The 18,748-nt window shown below is 39.5% G+C and overlaps 2 protein-coding genes across 3 annotated transcripts in view; both read right to left on the bottom strand.

The window, feature by feature from the left end:
• The window catches only part of LOC123516622, a 68,609-nt gene extending 60,091 nt beyond the window's left edge, over positions 1 to 8,518 (bottom strand). Inside the window, exon 1 of one of the 2 annotated variants that reach the window (XM_045276182.1) lies at positions 8,396 to 8,518. The gene's annotated coding sequence lies outside the window, so the exon portion shown is untranslated. Of the gene's footprint in view, positions 1 to 8,365 lie in introns of both variants that reach the window. The other variant, XM_045276184.1, reaches the window with a different exon arrangement.
• Positions 8,519 to 16,284: 7,766 nt separating this feature from the next.
• Positions 16,285 to 18,748, bottom strand: part of LOC123516971 (sphingomyelin phosphodiesterase-like) — a 14,043-nt gene continuing 11,579 nt past the window's right edge. Inside the window, exon 13 of the mRNA XM_045276771.1 lies at positions 16,285 to 16,659. Within this exon, the coding sequence (XP_045132706.1) occupies positions 16,533 to 16,659 (127 nt within the window). The 3' untranslated portion in view covers positions 16,285 to 16,532. The remainder of the gene's footprint in view (positions 16,660 to 18,748) is intronic.

The raw sequence follows: 18,748 nt of genomic DNA on the forward strand, positions 1-18,748 counted from the left end.
TTTCTTAGGTAATCCATACATTCTAGCCTCTTAGACAGAAATCCATCTATATTCGTGTAAGTCACTTGAATTCCATTCCTAATCTCTTTCTTCCATGTTTCAGTCAGTGTAATGTCTATTCCATCTGTTTTATCCACCACTTCTTCAGCCTCCCATTTCTCATCCTCCAAAAAAACTTGGTCTTTTCCTCCTCGGTTCTTTCCTCATTCTTCTCTCTCACTTCAGTTACAAGCTCTTTCATTTTCATTCTTTCATCCTGTGTCATATTTCTTCTTATGTAAATTGTTTTGGTTTCCTCATAGTCTTTAAGTTTCCAGGCCCTCCTCAGCAAGGCCTCGGCTGCCACCTGAGACTTTAATTTCAATTTTAATGGTCTACTCTTGCCTTCCTCAAAAGCTCCTAGTCTCACTCTTTCCTCTACCTCAGCATATAGGCATTCTTCCTCCTCGGAGATCTTATTCAGTAAAAACTTAATCCTGTCATTTTCCTTATCCCTCCTATCTTGCCAGTTCCTGTTAGATTCCTCCCTCAAACCTGTTATAATCACACATTTTTTCTTTTCAGCAATATCTCTCACCACATACTCATTTTCCTTCAATGCCTTTACCATTTCACTCTGTGTAATCACTTTATTTTCTTCTTGCTTTTTCATTATCTCCTTAAAGAACTTTTGTACTTCTTGGTGTTCATGTTTCACTTCCTTCATCTTGGTATCAATTACGTTACGGCATTCCTCCTTCCCCAAGTCTCCTTCGGATATTTTCTTTTCCATATCGAGGAGTTTTGCCTTCATCTTGTCATATTGTTTCCTTAAATGTTGATTTTCTTTCTCCATTTCCACTTTTTCTTTCAATAGCTCTTTGTTCTCTCTCGTTAACATATAGATTTCTTTTTTGAAGGTATCGTTCTCTGCTATGACTCTATCTAGCTGTGTGTGTGTGTGTGTGTGTGTGTGTGTGTGTGTGTGTGTGTGTGTATATATGTGTATATATATATATATATATATATATATATATATATATATATATATATATATATATATATATATATATATATATATATATATATATATATACACACACACACAAACCAAGTGGAATGTGGGGAAGGAAAAGCAGAAGTACTGTATGTTAAGATGCATATTAATAAAAAAGAGTTAACAATCATTGTAACATATGTGCCACCAAAAACAAATTCATGGACCAATCAAGAATATAAAGACATGATAGATGACACAATAAGTAGTCTAACGAGAATCGTTAAAGAAAGGAGAACAGTGATATTAGAAGATTTCAACTGTAAAGAAGTGGACTGGAAAAATTATGAAAGTGGTATGGGGGAAGAAGCCTGGGGAAAAGATTCCAGAACCTAATGATACACAATATGATGGACCAGAAAGTAAAGGAATGCACAAGATTCAGAGGAAACGACAAGCCAGCGAGATTGGACCTAGTTTTTACAAGGGGTATACAAATGAATGATGATATAAGATATAAGTGCCCATTGGGAAAGAGTGACCATGTAATATTAGAAATGGATATAGAAGAGGGAAAGGAAGATAGAGACGATTCATACAAAGGAGACCGATTAAATTACGGAAAGGCTGATATTGAGAATCTCAAGAACTATCTTAAAAATGTAAACTGGGAGGAGATGGAAAACTCAGAGACAATGCAAAAGAAGTATAACTTATTTTTGGAAATATACAAAACAGGAGTCAGGGAATATGTCCCAAAATATAGACCTAAAGAAGAAGGAAAGAAAGATTGGTTTAATGCAAGGTGTGCTAGGGCAAAGGAGAAAAGAGATGGAGCATGGAAAAGGTGGACGAGAAGTAGAAATCCAGAATATAAGGAAAACTTCAAAACAGCAAGAAATGAATATGCTAAGGTGAGGAAGGAAGAGGAAAAGAACTTTGAAAAGGACATTGTCGAAAAATGTAAGGAGCAACCAAAATTGTTCTAGATTCATAAATGGAAAAATTAGGCAAAAAGAAACAATAGAAAAGTTAAAAGGAGAGAACGGGATGGTGGAAGACCCAAAAAGTATGGCAGAACTATTGAATAATAAATTCCAGGTCTTTACTAAGGAATCCAAATTTGAAACACCACAGGGTAATAGAGAGACAGTCTATATGAAAGAGATTAAAGTAACCAAGCTTGAAAAAAAAGAGTTAATGAAGGAACTGGATGAAGAGAAGGCAATGGGACCGGATGAAGTCTCAGGCAGAATACTGAAAGAATGTAGGGAAGAACTAGAAAGTCCTATATACATCATAAAATGCTCAATAGAAAAGGGAACAGTACCAGTAGAATGGAAAAGAGCTGAGGTGGTTCCCATATATAAGAGCGGAAGGAAGGAAGAACCTTTAAATTACAGACCGGTATCACTAACTAGTGTAATATGCAAGATGTGTGAAAGAATAATAAAGAAACAATGGATCGAGTTCCTTGAAGACAACAAATTAATATCAAATAGCCAATTTGGTTTTAGAAAAAGACGGTCGTGTGTAACTAATTTATTGAGTTCCTATTCTACAATAGTTGATAGAGTACAAAAGAGAGAGGGATGGGTTGACTGTATTTATTTGGATTTAAAAAAAGGCGTTTGACAAAGTGCCACATGCAAGATTACTATGGAACTTAGAGGAGAAGAATGGCTTAAAAGGAAGCACATTGAGATGGATAGAAAATTATTTGAGGGGGAGAGAAATAATGACGGTAGTTAAAGATATGAAGTCCAAGTGGAGAGCAGTAGAAAGCGGAGTGCCACAGGGGTCAGTATTGGTACCAATACTTTTCCTCATTTATATTAACGACATGCCAGAAGGAGTGAACAGCTACATATCTCTGTTTGCAGATGATGCAAAACTATGCAGAGTTATAAAGCAAAAAGAGGATTGTGAAATACTGCAAGAAGACCTAAATAAGATCTGGGAATGGAGTAAAAAGTGGGAAATGGAATTCAATGTGAACAAAAGCCATGTCATGGAATTGGGAAAGAGTGAAAGACGACCCGTGGGAATCTATAAGATGGGAGAAGGAGTAGAACTGGAGAAAGTAAAAAAGGAAAAGAACTTAGGAGTGACGATGGAAGAAAACAATCAACCGGTAAGCCATATTGATAGAATTTTTAGAGAAACATATAATTTGCTAAGGAATATTGGAGTAACATTTCACTACATGGACAAAGAAATGATGAAGAAATTGATAAGTACCATAATAAGACCCAGATTGGAATATGCCGGAGTAGTGTGAACCCCTCATAAAAAGAAACACATAAGGAAGTTGGAGAGACTACAAAAAATGGCTACAAGAATGGTTCCAGAATTTGAAGGGATGACATATGAGGAGAGACTAAAGGCTATGGATCTACTAACCCTGGAACAAAGAAGGGAGAGAGGAGATCTGATACAAGTTTATAAATTGATCAACGGAATGGACCAAGTGGATAATGAGAAACTGATCCTGAGAGAAGAATATGACATTCAAAGCACAAGATCGCATAGTAAAAAGCTGAGAAAAGGAAGATGTCTGAGAGATGTTAAACATAGTTTCCCGCAAAGATGTATTGAGATGTGGAACAATTTAAATGAAGTAGTAGTGTCTGCAATGAATGTGCATACTTTTAAAGTAAGATTGGATAAGTGTAGATACGGAGACAGGGCCACACGAGTATAAAGCCCAGGCCCTGTAAAACTACAACTAGGTAAATACACACACACACACACACCCACACCCACATACATACATACATACATACACACACACACACACACACACACACACACACACACACACACACACGCCGGTAGCTCAGTGGTTAGAGCGCTGGCTTCACAAGCCAGAGGACCGGGATTCGATTCCCCGGGCGGGTGGAGATATTTGGGTGTGTCTCCTTTCACGTGTAGCCCCTGTTCACCTAGCAGTGAGTAGGTACGGGATGTAAATCGAGGAGTTGTGACCTTGTTGTCCCGGTGTGTGGTGAGTGCCTGGTCTCAGGCCTATCCAAAGATCGGAAAATAATGAGCTCTGAGCTCGTTCCGTAGGGTAACGTCTGGCTGTCTCATCAGAGACTGCAGCAGATCAAACAGTGAAACACACACACACACACACACACACACACACACACACACACCACCTTGTTGGAAACGACCAAAAAATTTGTCAATATATCGATCCAGGGGACGAACGATATTTCAGGGGACGAACGCAGTTAAACAGCTCGCCTGCAGCGAGCCGTTTGCGTGATAGCCAACCCGGCTATCACACAACAACAAAACAAAACATAAGCACAAAAGAAAATAGAAACAGGAACATACGAAAAATATTACATAACATAATCTCCGTTCCACCACGATTTTCTCCTGTTTTTCCTGGGCATGGTGATGTTACCGGCGCGCTCTACTGTAGCTTCCTCGGCGTTATCCTCTCTGCTATAACGGGACCCCACATAGCGGCACTGACTTGTGTTGTGTTGTGTAGCTCTGGCATGCTGCGCACATCCAAAGTCCTCTCTCATGACTGTCTTCTCGGATCTTGTCTGTCTTCCTCCCCATCCTCCTCTCCTCCATTCCATCATGCCATCAACGTCCAGTCTCTCAGGTAAATAACCTTTTCTTTTTTATTCATTTTATTATCATTTTGATAGCATTTAGGTGAGTAAAACGATTTAGGCTTTTTATAATTATTTCGTTCATGTCATGCATACATTAAAGGTCTATTTTGAATGGGTTTTATGGACAAAAGTATGATTTTTTTTTGGTCTGGAACGGATTAATGGTATTTCAATACATTCTTATGGGAAAAATTGATTCAGGGGACGAACAAATCGGGCGACGAACAGGATTTAGGAACGAATTATGGTCGTGAGCTGAGATTTTACTGTGTGTGTGTGTGTGTGTGTGTGTGTGTGTATGTACTGTATATATGCATATATATATATATATATATATATATATATATATATATATATATATATATATATATATATATATATATATATATATAACAAAATTAATCCAAAAAAGAAACACGTCAGTTTGGCTGTACAAGCATGCATACAGAATATAGCTGCAGAAGGAGAATCATGAGTCATACAACAAATACAAACAAAAGAAAACAAATAGAGAGGGTAGCAAAAGATGCAAAGATTAGCCATGGGGATAATAAGGTAACGGAGAACTTCCACATAAACAAGGAAAAGATTCTGGAAAGAAGTAGAGAATCACATGTGTCCCCAGGTGAGATCATTCTTCCCTTAGTCTTGACACACCCACCAACTTTTTCTTAATAACTGCAACATTTACAGTCTCAAAACATTAATTTTCATGTGGAATTTACTATAGTCAGAAGAGTTAGGGGAGAGATAAACAGCACAGATGAATTTAGTTTGAGAGTGACTGTTGAGTCGAAGCCAGATGATGGAAAACTCGGAAGATTCAAGAGCGTGGGTACGAGAGCAAGTAAGTCGTTGCATACATAGACGCAACATCCTGCTTTGGAATGAAAATGAGAATAGAGAAAGTAGGAGGGAACAGAGAAGGGGGAACTGTTAGTTGCCTCAGACAGCTGTGTTTCGGTGAGGAAAAGATGAGGTTTAATAGAGGAGAGGTGGTGTTCCACAGATTGAAAATTAGATCTAATACCGCAAATCTTGCAGAAGTTAATGTAGTAAAAGTTGAGGGAGGTGTCCTGGGAACATTTTTGGTCCCCTCCCCAGAAGGGGACTCCAAGGCATTGTTATGAGTTCCTATTTTCTTTTAAATTTTGATTTTCAAGTGAAGGGTGTATTTGTGGTAAGTGCATGTAGTTTTGTGTGAAGAAGGAGAGTTGTCTTTAGAGGGTAGGCTGTGACTGCCCCCTTGAGTTGTGAGACACAACTAGCTTTAACGGAAGGTTCACAGCACCAACTGAACTAGTGGTATTAGATCTAACTGGAAGTAAGTTATTGTTTCAGTAGGTATCTACTACCTCCTCCTCATACATTATTTCCATTGCATTGCCAGGCTTCATAAAGAGAAATAAAGTAATGACTTCATATTCATTTCTTAGCCTTGCCAGTCAGGTTAGGCTAGTTTCCTTTAGTTTAGATCAGCATAATAGGGTTAGGTTAAGTTAGTTCATTCTAAGGAGGATGTCTCAGCAATTCATGTCTCCTCAACTAGATTAGGTTACATTAACTCAAGGTTAGGCTTCATCACATCAGATAAGTTTGATTAGGTTGGCCTAGCCAGTAGTGCATAGCGGTGGCAGTGAATAATCTTCACAGCTGTAGCAGTCCAAATTTTGAACTGTTACTGCTGTGGTACTTTGAACATTCCTTGTAGATTTTGGTCGGCATTTTATATAATTTATATTTTTCATCGTAAAAAAAGTACTCTCTGATGTGATCGATTGCATTTTTTGGGGAAGGGGGAGGGTGGGAATAAAAAATACTAATTTGCGACAAACAATGCAGATTCATTCAAAGCAGATAAAAAAATAAATAAATAAAAAATTACCAGAAAAAAGTTTCATCTGGAAGTGAGAGCTTGGTGAATGAGTTAAAATTTAAACTTGTTCTTTAGATTAACTGGTTTACTTCATTTATATAAGATTTCAACAGTATTTTAGGGATTTTCTCCCAATTTACCCAAACATAGACATTTCAGGAATTGCAAAAATGAGTCTATCTTAGCTTTCCTCATCCAAAACTCCCACTTTTCCATTAGGTCTCGGTGAATATCTAGAAAGCTGTCAGTATGACATTAGGTACTATGGAATGCATTAATGGTTGAATTTTGATGCTTAGAACACAAAGTGAGCATTCCTCATTGTCAAAAAACAAAATTGCTAGATTTTGGGATTTTCTTATAAATTCAGGGATTTTCATGTTCTATGCATATGCAACCATTGATGCATTCTAACTAAACCTCACTCCTAACTAAATCAGAATTATTACAGTGTTATACCATAATCAATATGGCTTTTCTTACCCTTCTCATCTCAAAGAGCTTCTCATTCTGAGTGAGTAGTTTGAACCTATACATAGTGGTTGAAAATTTTTTATAACTAAAGTTGACAATTTTTAAAGATTTACCGTTTTTTGGGAACAAGCTAACACACAATGATTTTCAAGTGTGAGTTGGACTGACAGGCACAGAGGGACGCCATTAGGTGTGTGCATAGTCACATCATTTACGCATGTGTGAAATCAATGATGATGATTGGTTCTTTTGTTTGAGCATGCAGCCACCAACCAATGAAAACAATACAATACAGCCAATCAGAGCAGTTTGTGGAGAGAAGTGACTGGATTTGAATCAGCCCATGGAATATATCTGTCTGGGCAAGGCGTCACCTCGATCATTTCCATTGTATCGCCAGATTTTACAAAGAGAAATAAGGTAACAATTTCATACCTATTAATTTCTTCGTATTGCTGGTCAGGTTAGGTTAGCTTGCTTTGCTTAGATCAGTTTAATTATGTTAGATAAAGTTAGTTTGTTCTAAGAAAGACATATCAGTGGTGTGTGTCACCTCAACTAGATTATGATAGGTTAGCTAAGATTTAAGTTAGAGTTAGATTAGTTTTGGTTAAGTAAATAAGTTTCAATAGGTTGGTGTAGCCAGTGGTGACCATGGTAGAGTCGGGTTCTCTCCACAGCAGTGACAGTCCAAATTTTGGTTGGTTCCTTTTGTGGTACTTAGTGATAACAACTATTTTTTGCTACATTTTGGTCTGTTTTGTATTAAGCCTTTTTTTGTTTTCATTGCAATACCATACTTTCTGAGGGATTAGACCGTGTTTTTCTGAGGAAAGGAGAAATATAAAAAGTACTGATTTGCAATGGAAATAACGTGTGGATTATTTTAAAACAGGTCAAAAACTACCATATGAAAGTAGTTTCATCCTGAAGTGAAAGCATGGTGTAAGACTGTAAATTTACCGCTAAATCTAACCTAACTTAAAGCAGGGATTTTCATGTTCTACCCAAAAATTATTTACTAAATTAATTCCAAGTGAGTCATTTGCGAGGGGAAGTGTAGAGAAGAAAAGTGTCTTTGAAACATGCCTTCTATCCATTGGTGCACTCTTTTTCATGCCACTGAAACTGACGAGAAATTCACTAACACCCAGGTTCCCAAGCTTAAATGTTGGTGCCGGGAGGAAGCTGGAGGGGAAAGAGAAGGTTTTGTTCTGCAGTTTTACCCAAAGTTCCTTTTTTACCTTGACATATGTGAAGCTGCATCTGTACACCTGCGTATACTGAAAATTACCTAATGTAGAAAATCTAAATCCATCACACACACACACACACACACACACACACACACACTAAACAAAAGCACACTTGTCCTTGGTCACTCTCTCCTATACTCACACATTTATCATATCCGCGGTGCTGCCCTACCTTCATATATGTGCGCACCGCCACCATCCTGCCGCCGCAGAGTACCACCTCCACCACAACAACTCGAAGTACTAGCACAAAAACTCTCCGCCAAGTTGCCAACACTGACTTCCGTCTTTCCATCAGCACCTAAAATTATTTTTTTTTTTTCACTGAATTTTAAGTGTTCAGGAGTCTCTTTCAGAGCATGGAAATGAATAAGGTTGATTGACTTTATAGTTTTGTGCATGTTTAAAGTCTCGATATTTTCAAGGAACTTACGGTAAGTTTCCTTTCTCTTGTGACTTTTTTTTTATGTAGGGAAGAGGGCCAGCCAAGGGCAAAAAAAAAAAAAGAAAAGATTAAAGAAAAAGGCCCACTTGAGTACTGGCTCTCCAAAAAAGTGACAAAGCGTCAGCCAAAATTCTGGAGCAAATGCCTCGATACCTCCCTCTTAAAAGAAGACTAGTCGTAGGAAGTCAGAAATACAGATGCAGGGAGGGAGTTCCAGAGTTTACCAGTGAAAGGGATGAATGATTGAAAGTACTGGTTAATTCTTACGTTAGAGAGTTGGACAGAATAGGGATGAGAGGAAGAAGAAAGCCTTGTGCAGTGTGGCCGCAGGAGGAGGGGAGGCATGCAGTTAGCAAGATCAGTAGAACAGTTAGCATGAAAATCACGATAAAAGATAGAAAGAGTTGCAACATTTCGGCGGTGAGAAAGAGGCTGAAGACAGTTAGTCCGAGGAGGGGAATTGATGAGGCGAAAAGCTTTTGATTCCATCCTACCTAGTAAAACTGTGTGACTGGAACACCCCCAAACATGCGAAGAGTACTCCATACACGGGCGGATAAGGCCCTTATACAGAGTAAGCAGTTGGAAGGGTGAGAAAAACTGGTGGAGACGCCTCAGAACACCTAACTTCATAGAAGCTGTTTTAGCAAGAGATGAGATATGAAGTTTCCAGTTAAGAGTAAAGGACAGACCGAGGATATTCATTGTGGAAGAGGGAGACAGGTGAGTATCATTGAAGAAGAGGGGATAGTTGCCTGGAAGGTTGTGTCGCGTTGATAGATGGAGGAATTGAGTTTTTGAGGCATTGAAAACTACTAGATTTTCTCTGCCCCAATCGGAAATCTTAGAAAGATCGGAAGTCAGGCATTCTGTGGCGTCCCTGCGTGATCTGTTAACTTTCTGAAGGGTTGGACGTCTCTGAAAGGACGTGGAAAGATGTAAGGTGGTATCGTCAACGTAGGAGTGGATAGGGTAAGAACTTTGGTATTATACCTAGTAGGACTAGGTAAATAATGACTATCATTCTCTTATGATTTTTCTGCATTTGTATGTGCAGTTTATATATATATATATATATATATATATATATATATATATATATATATATATATATATATATATCCTTTGATTTTACTATGCTGTCACACTATCCTTCATTTTATGCCCAGAGGAGGGGTTGACAGGTTCATTCCTCCTCGATCCTTTGTTGTATCATCTCATCCAACACATATATCAATCAATCAATCAATCATTTGAATTCTTCAACTTTCAATTGTTCTTTTTATTATTTTTTTTCCGTAAGTGATATTTGTCTAAGTACCTTACTTAGGTAGCTATCATATATAGGTATCGAGTTCAGAGGGCATCTTTTTCTAATACGCCTGAATATAATTAACCATGTCACTTTCAAACGATAATAAGAGAGAGAGAGAGAGAGAGAGAGAGAGAGAGAGAGAGAGAGAGAGAGAGAGAGAGAGATTTTCAAATGAGTGTATACCCGCCATAGGATAGGTAGGACCCGTTGTGTACATAAACATATCAATCATTATAGAAATCTGATGCAATCTTCGTAATGTGGTGCAACACTTGTGAATGCTGACCTCGCCTTTTCCTTAAAGAAAAGGATTGCAGGTGCTTCTTTATTTCATAAAACTAATCAGGTAGTTGTTGCATTCATGATTGACTCAGATAAATAAGAAATTAATATAATCTCCATAGGTAGGATGCATTTTATCTAGGTATCACTACCAACGAGAAATAAATGTAATGAACGACACAATACACCCAGTTGAGATTTCCCTTGTCACATGACCGACTTCCTGTCTTGGAGACTGGGCGCTGCAGCGCCGGCGAAGGCAGAAGCCAAAAAGAGTATATATAGCGGCGACTGGGGAAGTGTGGGTGTGTCAAGTGTGTTGTGCGTCTAACCTGTGTGCTGCGGGAATTTAAGTCACTCTGTGAACTCAGTGACATTACAAACAGTTTACCGAGTTTTAAGCAAGTTTCCGTATGTACTTGTACGTTGTGTATGGACAGCACTTGTAAATTTGTACATAATATACAAACTTTATATATCCTGAGTTTTCCTTCTAAACCTGGGTTGCTTAAGAACACTAAAAACAGGGGACAGTCTTGTCACTATATGTAGTACACTGTACATAATAATCCAACAGCTATATATGACTCACTGCGCGTAACTTCTGTGGTGGAGCGCGCCTTAATTTGCCGGGACGGTTTCCTAGGCGGCGGGGCCTTGATCGTGGACCATGTCAGACTGTCGGGGCTTCACTCCGATGCTGCTCACCAGTGTTGTGATGGGGCGGCTCCGATTTCTCGCACGTGGGTTAGACATTGATTGCTGAGGGAAATTTGTGAATGGGAGCCGTGATCGCGGCGGTTGTCCATCTCCACAGCTACACAAAGCTTGGTAGTGTTGGTATGTCGTTCTGTTGCTGGCTCAAACCAAGGAGGTTATATTAAAGAACGCCATGCGCCTATCCCGCTGTACTAAAAAAGTAAAGCCAGTGGACTGAGCTTACGATCGTAACTTACACTCAAAACATTGCCCTCTCCAGTGTTAAGCAATGGGAAATTGCCACTTTCTTTTTCATTATTAGAGGAAAACTAAGAAAGAAATGATGGTTTAACTTATGTAAACCACATTATAGTTTCCTAAATATGTCATGTAGACCTGTTATTAACGATGTTAATGCGAAATAGCTATAATATTAAAAGAAATACAGCAGGACTTTTCCAGGTGAAATTATGGCAAAAAGATTACCTTTTCTCGTTTCATGCATGACAAGGAACAAATAGTGGAGTAAAATTTATGTGATTGATGCTTTTCCAACGCACAGTGACATGAAAGCACACACCATTCTAAATTAAAGCTAAGAGAGAGAGAGAGAGAGAGAGAGAGAGAGAGAGAATATTAATTAATGTATATCTCTTAGAGAGAGAGAGAGAGAGAGAGAGAGAGAGAGAGAGAGAGAGAGAGAGAGTTTTGACGTGTTAAGTAATTGCTATACCAAGAAAAATCAACCTTTAGGCCAAATTTCACCTGATATACAGTTTATTTATCCTTCATTTAAATGCACATGTATATATACATGTTTACACCTACATGCACATTTATATTCACATGTGTACGTACATGACCTTTTTTAGTCATATGCTTGCCCCAAAGACATCTTTCCACCTTTCACCCAAGTCCACCAAACCTGGAAAACACTGTATTATCTCATTTGTATGTATGATTTACCGTCTAAAATCTAAATCTTCGTGGCACAGTAAGCCACGAGTATTGCGAGTCTATTAAAGTCACATATTTGGTAAGCAGCCTCGAAATATGGACAAAAGACTGAAAATAAGGAGTTTAACTCGGGCGTTCCTTGTATTTTCAATGGGCGGTGGGCAATGTTTTGGGTGAAGGGGGGTAGGGGCAGCAGCGGACCAATAGCTCGCTGGCTTCACTTTTGTGACGTCACACCGCCTCCTTATAATCTAACCTCCTTGGCTCAAACCCGCGGTGAGATGGATGCTGTGCCAGCCTCACCTTCATGCCTGCCATCTCTTCCTGCAGACAATGTAGAGACATAGCTGGGGGTCCGTAGATTGCGTTCTTCTCCAGCAGGGGTTGTGATGTTTTCAGTCGTTTCACCTCTTGCCGCAGCAAATTTACTTCTATCTCTTAATGGAAACCGTGGTAGTGCAAGGGTTCGCGTAGCGTATAGAAACGGGTGGTGCTGTTGTCATGACTCTTCAACACCAGCTAAGGCACCAACTGACATGTCTGCCTTTATGATCCCTCGTGCAATCGACAGGCATAAAAGCCAAACTTTTTTTTTTTTTTTTTTTTTTTTGTCATGCGAAATCGTTTAGATGCAAAAATGCTGAGGAGTTGACCTCACTTAGGCACCATAGCAGCTGATATGACCTAATTGCGCAGTCGACAGGCATGAAAGCCAAACCTTACCTTTTTCGCCATGCGAAATCGTTGAGATGCGAAAATACTAGAGTTGACCTCACATAGGGCTAACTCATCAGTATTTTCACACGACTGACAAGGGGAGGTGGAAAACCTTATCAGGTGACTGGACCTCCCTTATCAAACAGCATGATATATGGTGATGGCGTGGAGTGTCCTGTGTCCTGCTGTGAGATCATGGGGACGTGTGACTGAGATGACCGGGGACAGCCTGAGGAGCGGAGGGAAGGCCTCGCTATAAGGTAGGGTGGGGGAGACGGCATTAGATGGTATATAGTCTGGCATTATTTCGTTCCTCCTGCGGCGGGCACCGGCGGGTCTCAGGTGATATCTACTGCTCAATCCAGGCATTTTACTACACCAGACAGTATGAGCATCGGGATACAATACTTTCTCTGTTGAGAATGCGCTCCTTGCAGATTTTGGGATCATGGTTCTCGGAGCAAAAGCCGCACCTCAGCCTGTTGTCGCACTGCCACAAATAGCTTCATTACAATTGGCGCGAGGCTAACAGGTCATATATATATATATATATATATATATATATATATATATATATATATATATAGAGAGAGAGAGAGAGAGAGAGAGAGAGAGAGAGAGAGAGAGAGAGAGAGAGAGAGAGAGAGAGAGAGAGAGAGAGAGAGAGAGAGAGAGAGAGAGAGAGAGAGAGTGAGAGAGAGCAGGGTGGGTAAATATGAATGAGATGAGTGAAAAGTAAGCATGAAATGAGAGATTAACAGAGTGAGAACAAGTGCGTATAGAGAATGAGAAAAGACGTGACTCAGTGAGAAAAGAGAAGTCAGGCGTGAATTAGATCATGAAAATAAATATACAATTAAATGTAAGTGTGAGAGATGGAGAGTGAGAGTGAGACTAAGACTGAGTGAGAGTCAGAGCGATGAGAGAACACAAACATGATTGGTTATGAAAGTTATCGAAAGATAAAATGTGGCAGTGAGAGAGGATTGATAAATAGAATCGAACCAAGAATAAGAGAGAGAGAGAGAGAGAGAGAGAGAGAGAGAGAGAGAGAGAGCCGCTACATAGCGGTCAAACTACCTCCATATAGCTTAATTTAATCTCTTGTTTGTCTAAACTTCTTTAATCTATCCTCAATAGGAAGATTTTTAAACATCTTTCACTTCCCAATCTGCTATCTGATCGCCAGTAGGACTTATGTCAAGGCCGCTCTACTGGTGGTCTTCTGGCTTTCCTTACTGAGTCTTGGTCATCCTCTTTTAGATATTTCAGTGAAACTTTTGCTATCGCGTTAGACATATCAAAGTCTTTTGATAGAGTCTGGCACAAAGCTTTGATTTCAAAACTGCCCTCCTACAGTTTCTATCCCTCTCTGCAATTTTATCTCAAGTTTTCTTTTCGACCGTTAAATTTTATTGCAGCCATGATAGACGGCCACTGTTCTTCTACTAGATCTATTAACAGTGGTGTTCCTCAGGATTCTGTCCTGTCACCCACTCTCTTTTTATTATTCATTTATTATTTTCTTAACCAAACTTCTTGCCTTATCCACTCTTATGCTAATGATACCACCATACATCTTTCCACGTCCTTTCAGAGACGACCAACCCTTCAGGAAGTCAACAGATCAGGCAGGGACGCCAAAGAACGCCTGACTTCTGATCTTTCTAAGATTTCTGATTGAGGTAGAGAAAACTTACAGAGTATTATTCAATGCCTCGAAAACTCAATTCCTCCATCTGTCAACTCGACACAGCCTTCCAGACAACTATCCCCTCTTCTTCAATGACACTTAACTTTCCCCTTCTTCTACACTGAATATTCTCGGTCTGTCCTGTACTCACAATCAAAACGAAAAACTTCACATCTCATCTCTTGCTAAAAACAGCTTTTATGAAGTTGGGCATTCTGAGGCGTCTCCGTCAGTTTTTCTCTCCTCTCCAACTGCTAACTCTGTACAAGGACCTTATCCGTCCTTGTGTGGAGTACTCTTCGCATGTTTGAGGGGTTCTACTCACATATTTTTATTATATAGGGTGAAATCAAAATATTTTCGTTTCATCAACTCCCTTCCTCCGACTGACTGTCATCAGCCTCTTTCTCACAGTCGAAAAATGGAAATTATTGCATTAGGCACCGCAGCAGCTAAGGTCATATGGCACCGCTAGGGTTAACGGGAGAACACTACATCTCCCACTGGGCAACGTTTGGTAGTTCTCCCTCTTATATGCATAAAAAAATAATAAAAAAAACCATGTATATATATAATTTTATTAGTATTTCTCTCCTGTCTGGAGGTTTGTGTGGCAGATATGACGCACTCTGTATTACTGTAATGTGTGAAAATTATTCACATCTGCAGATGTGAAGTTAAGAAATCGGCAACTACAGCTGCATCTTCCAGTATACTGATGCTTCAAGAACCGCAATCCTATCCACAACAGCACATGATGAGAAATGTATATCCTCTTCACATCCACATCCACAGAGCTTTAAGATTAAAAGTTCCATACAAGACTCCACTCTGTAGCCCAACACACAGCAAGGAGCAATGCCTGACGCACTGTTCACTATGTTGTTGTGTGGGAGCGTTTGGACATGTCCTTGAATACTCATTGTGGTGCGCCGCTCTCCTCCGTAAACACACACACACACACACACACACACACACACACACACACACACACACACACACACACACACACACACACACAACACACACACACACACACACACACACACACACACACACACACACTTACACACACTCTCACACACACACACACACACACACACACACACACACACACACACACACACACACACACACACACACACACACACACACACACACACACACACACACACACACACACACACACACACACACACACACACACACACACACACACACACACACACACACACACACACACACACACACACACACACACACACACACACACACACACACACACATATATATATATATATATATATATATATATATATATATATATATATATATATATATATATATATATATATATATATATATATACATGCTTTTTAGAGTCTGTGTCTGGGTGTACCTGTTTAAATGTAATGTATAAATATCTACATGTCTATGTGTACATGTGTGTGTGTGTGTGTGTGTGTGTGTGTGTGTGTGTGTGTGTGTGTGTCGCTTTTTTCCTTTTCATATAAGTATAAACCTATGTAATTGTGTATGGATGTAGGTATATATGTATGCATGCATGTGCATGTACTTACATACATGTGTGTATGTATATGTATGCATTACTATACCCTCTTGGGAGAACTAAAGTTATTATATATATATACAGTATATATATATATATATATATATATATATATATATATATATATATATATATATATATATATATATATATATATATATATATATATACATAACGTGACCTGACGCCGTGGTGCCCGCTGCCATCATAACTACAACAAAATTCGGCCATACACGATGTCCACGCCAGCACATATCACTAACGTGTCTTGCGCCTTGTAAGCTCAACTAAGAAATGACCAACAAGAGAAGCTTTGACGTCTGGTTTTCCTGGTTCCTGAACGCACCATGCACTTATCTATAAAGTGTAATGAAACATCGAAGTTCTTATACGTTTTTTATTGAAATCGCAGAGAGAGAGAGAGAGAGAGAGAGAGAGAGAGAGAGAGAGAGAGAATCACCAAATTAATATATATTATAAGAGATGGCTATGTAGAAGAGAATGAAGAGAAGATAGAAAAATAAACGACTGCAAGGGAAGGACTGGAAAGGTAAGCACTAGCAGGACTCTACAGTTGTCACGGCAGGGGCGACACAGGGCGAGGCAAGGAGCGGCACTGCTAAATTCAGACTCAGCGGAGGCCATCGCAGTGAGAGTAGTCAGACGTGTCAGACACCACGAGGCGACACAAGAGGTTGGATTTGCAATCCGCGTCGCAGCCTTTCATCATGTAGGGCCTGGCGTTCTTGATATAGTTCCTAGTGGGATGAGATGAGAAGCCTGTAGTGTCATGGAGAGCCACGTCATTCAATCATACTTTGAAGATTATTCTCAACTGTTTCGTGGCGCCTTGATGATTATTATTCCCATAATTTTTGTACACACTCGAGTAGGACGTACTGTGATTTCGTTTATTGTGTTTTCATGATTTTATACGTGATTTAATAGAGATTCTACATCATCAATTGAAAAAAAAAACACCCATTAAAACCTCACTAATTACATATATAGCTTGTGAAAATAGTTCATATGAAATAACAAAGGGTTTCATAACAAAGACCACGTCGTGTAATATTATTAGAAGGGCACCTACTCGGTGGTATGTTATCAGGAGCTCCGCTGTTTATTAAGATCAAAGGTAAACCAACTGAGTGAGACAGAAAGAGTGGAACATGAACAAGATAGCAAAACAAGTAAAAAATTAAGTTTCACCTGAAAGTATAGCAAACCATAGCACCTTAAATGGCAATTTCGAAACACTTCAGCGTCACGCATATTACTCTGAAAAGACTCTAATTAGTTTTAGTTGGACGTGCTTTCAAGCTATTTCTATGATTCCAGCGTTTCCCAAGGGTGTATTCATGATTCTTGAAGTTTTACAATGGTGTTTTCACGATCATATTGGATTTTTAAGGGTGTTCTCATGATTTTTTTTGGTTTTCCAAGGGTGTATTCATGATTTTAGTAGTTTGAAAGAGTGCATTGATAATTTCAATGGTCTTCAAATAGTTCATTAATATATTCTATAGTCCTTTTTTCTTTCGAAGTAGTATAGATTTTTTTCATGGTAGCTATCATTGGCTAAGCTGCCTTTGACATGTACCATAGGCCTACTTTCTTCCTCTCCCCCTCTACATCCATCCTTCCCATTCCCATACATCTCATCCGTTCTTCACACCATTATCTCTCTCTCTCTCTCTCTCTCTCTCTCTCTCTCTCTCTCTCTCTCTTGGTAACAGTCAAGAGTTAAATACCAATAATGGTCCCTACTGATTCCCGCCCTTTCCACCACACACAGATGGCAGCTAACTTTGAGGGTGTGTAGTGTTAACACCTTATCACTACATCATGCCAAACGACACCACCATTACCATCACCATAGCACCACCATCACCATCACCACACGCAAGAACCAGACACCATCACACCACACAACCACCAGACACCACCACATCACAGCACCACCAAACACCACTACCACCACTACCACCACAGAATTACCACCACTAAACACCATCACATACCACAGCACCACCATCACCACCACCAGACACCACTACCACCACTAACACCACAGAATTACCACCACTAAACACCACCACATACCACAGCACCACCATCACCACCACCAGACACCACTACCACCACTAACACCACAGAATTACCACCACTAAACACCACCACATACCACAGCACCACCATCACCACAAGAACCATACACTATATCATACCACACACCACAACACACCACACCAAGGTATCCTCGGAGCTCTAAGCTGCCCAGCTCCGGTGAACTCCCGCCAAGGCCCAGCTAGCCCATCCACCATCCTGCCGCAGCCAAGGTAGCAGTTTCCTTTCCTATTTAGAGCAAATTCGAGTGTTTTTGCAGGTGTTTCCGGGTGATTCAAAGGCTCGCTGTGTTGGAGTAGGTGGAGGAGGAGGAGATGGTGGAGAGAGGAGGAGTGTGAGCGTGACGGGAAAGGAGATGAACCAGTCGAGAGGGTGCAAAAAACAATTGTTCGGCTTTATGTAGTATCATGATGTTTCTCTTTTCTTAGGGGGGTTTGCATTGCTTTGGTATTTAATCTATTGATAGGAATACCAGTCAAATTACAATCCGTAATAAAATCTTGTCTGGCTGTTTTTTTTTTTTTTTTTTTTTTTTTTTTGTTTCTCGGTGGACTAACACTTTCATCATTCTATCTTTTTAATGTTTCTTTACTTAGCACGCCCAGAATTGTTTTGCTGTTTTACATAAGATTTGGAAAATATGGTAAACATTACCCAAGTAATAATATCCAATAACATCTAGTCTAACTATACGTATTTTGATATTAATTTTCTTTT

Source organism: Portunus trituberculatus, chromosome 41 (assembly GCF_017591435.1).
Source record: "Portunus trituberculatus isolate SZX2019 chromosome 41, ASM1759143v1, whole genome shotgun sequence".
Taxonomy (NCBI): Eukaryota; Metazoa; Arthropoda; class Malacostraca; order Decapoda; family Portunidae; genus Portunus; species Portunus trituberculatus.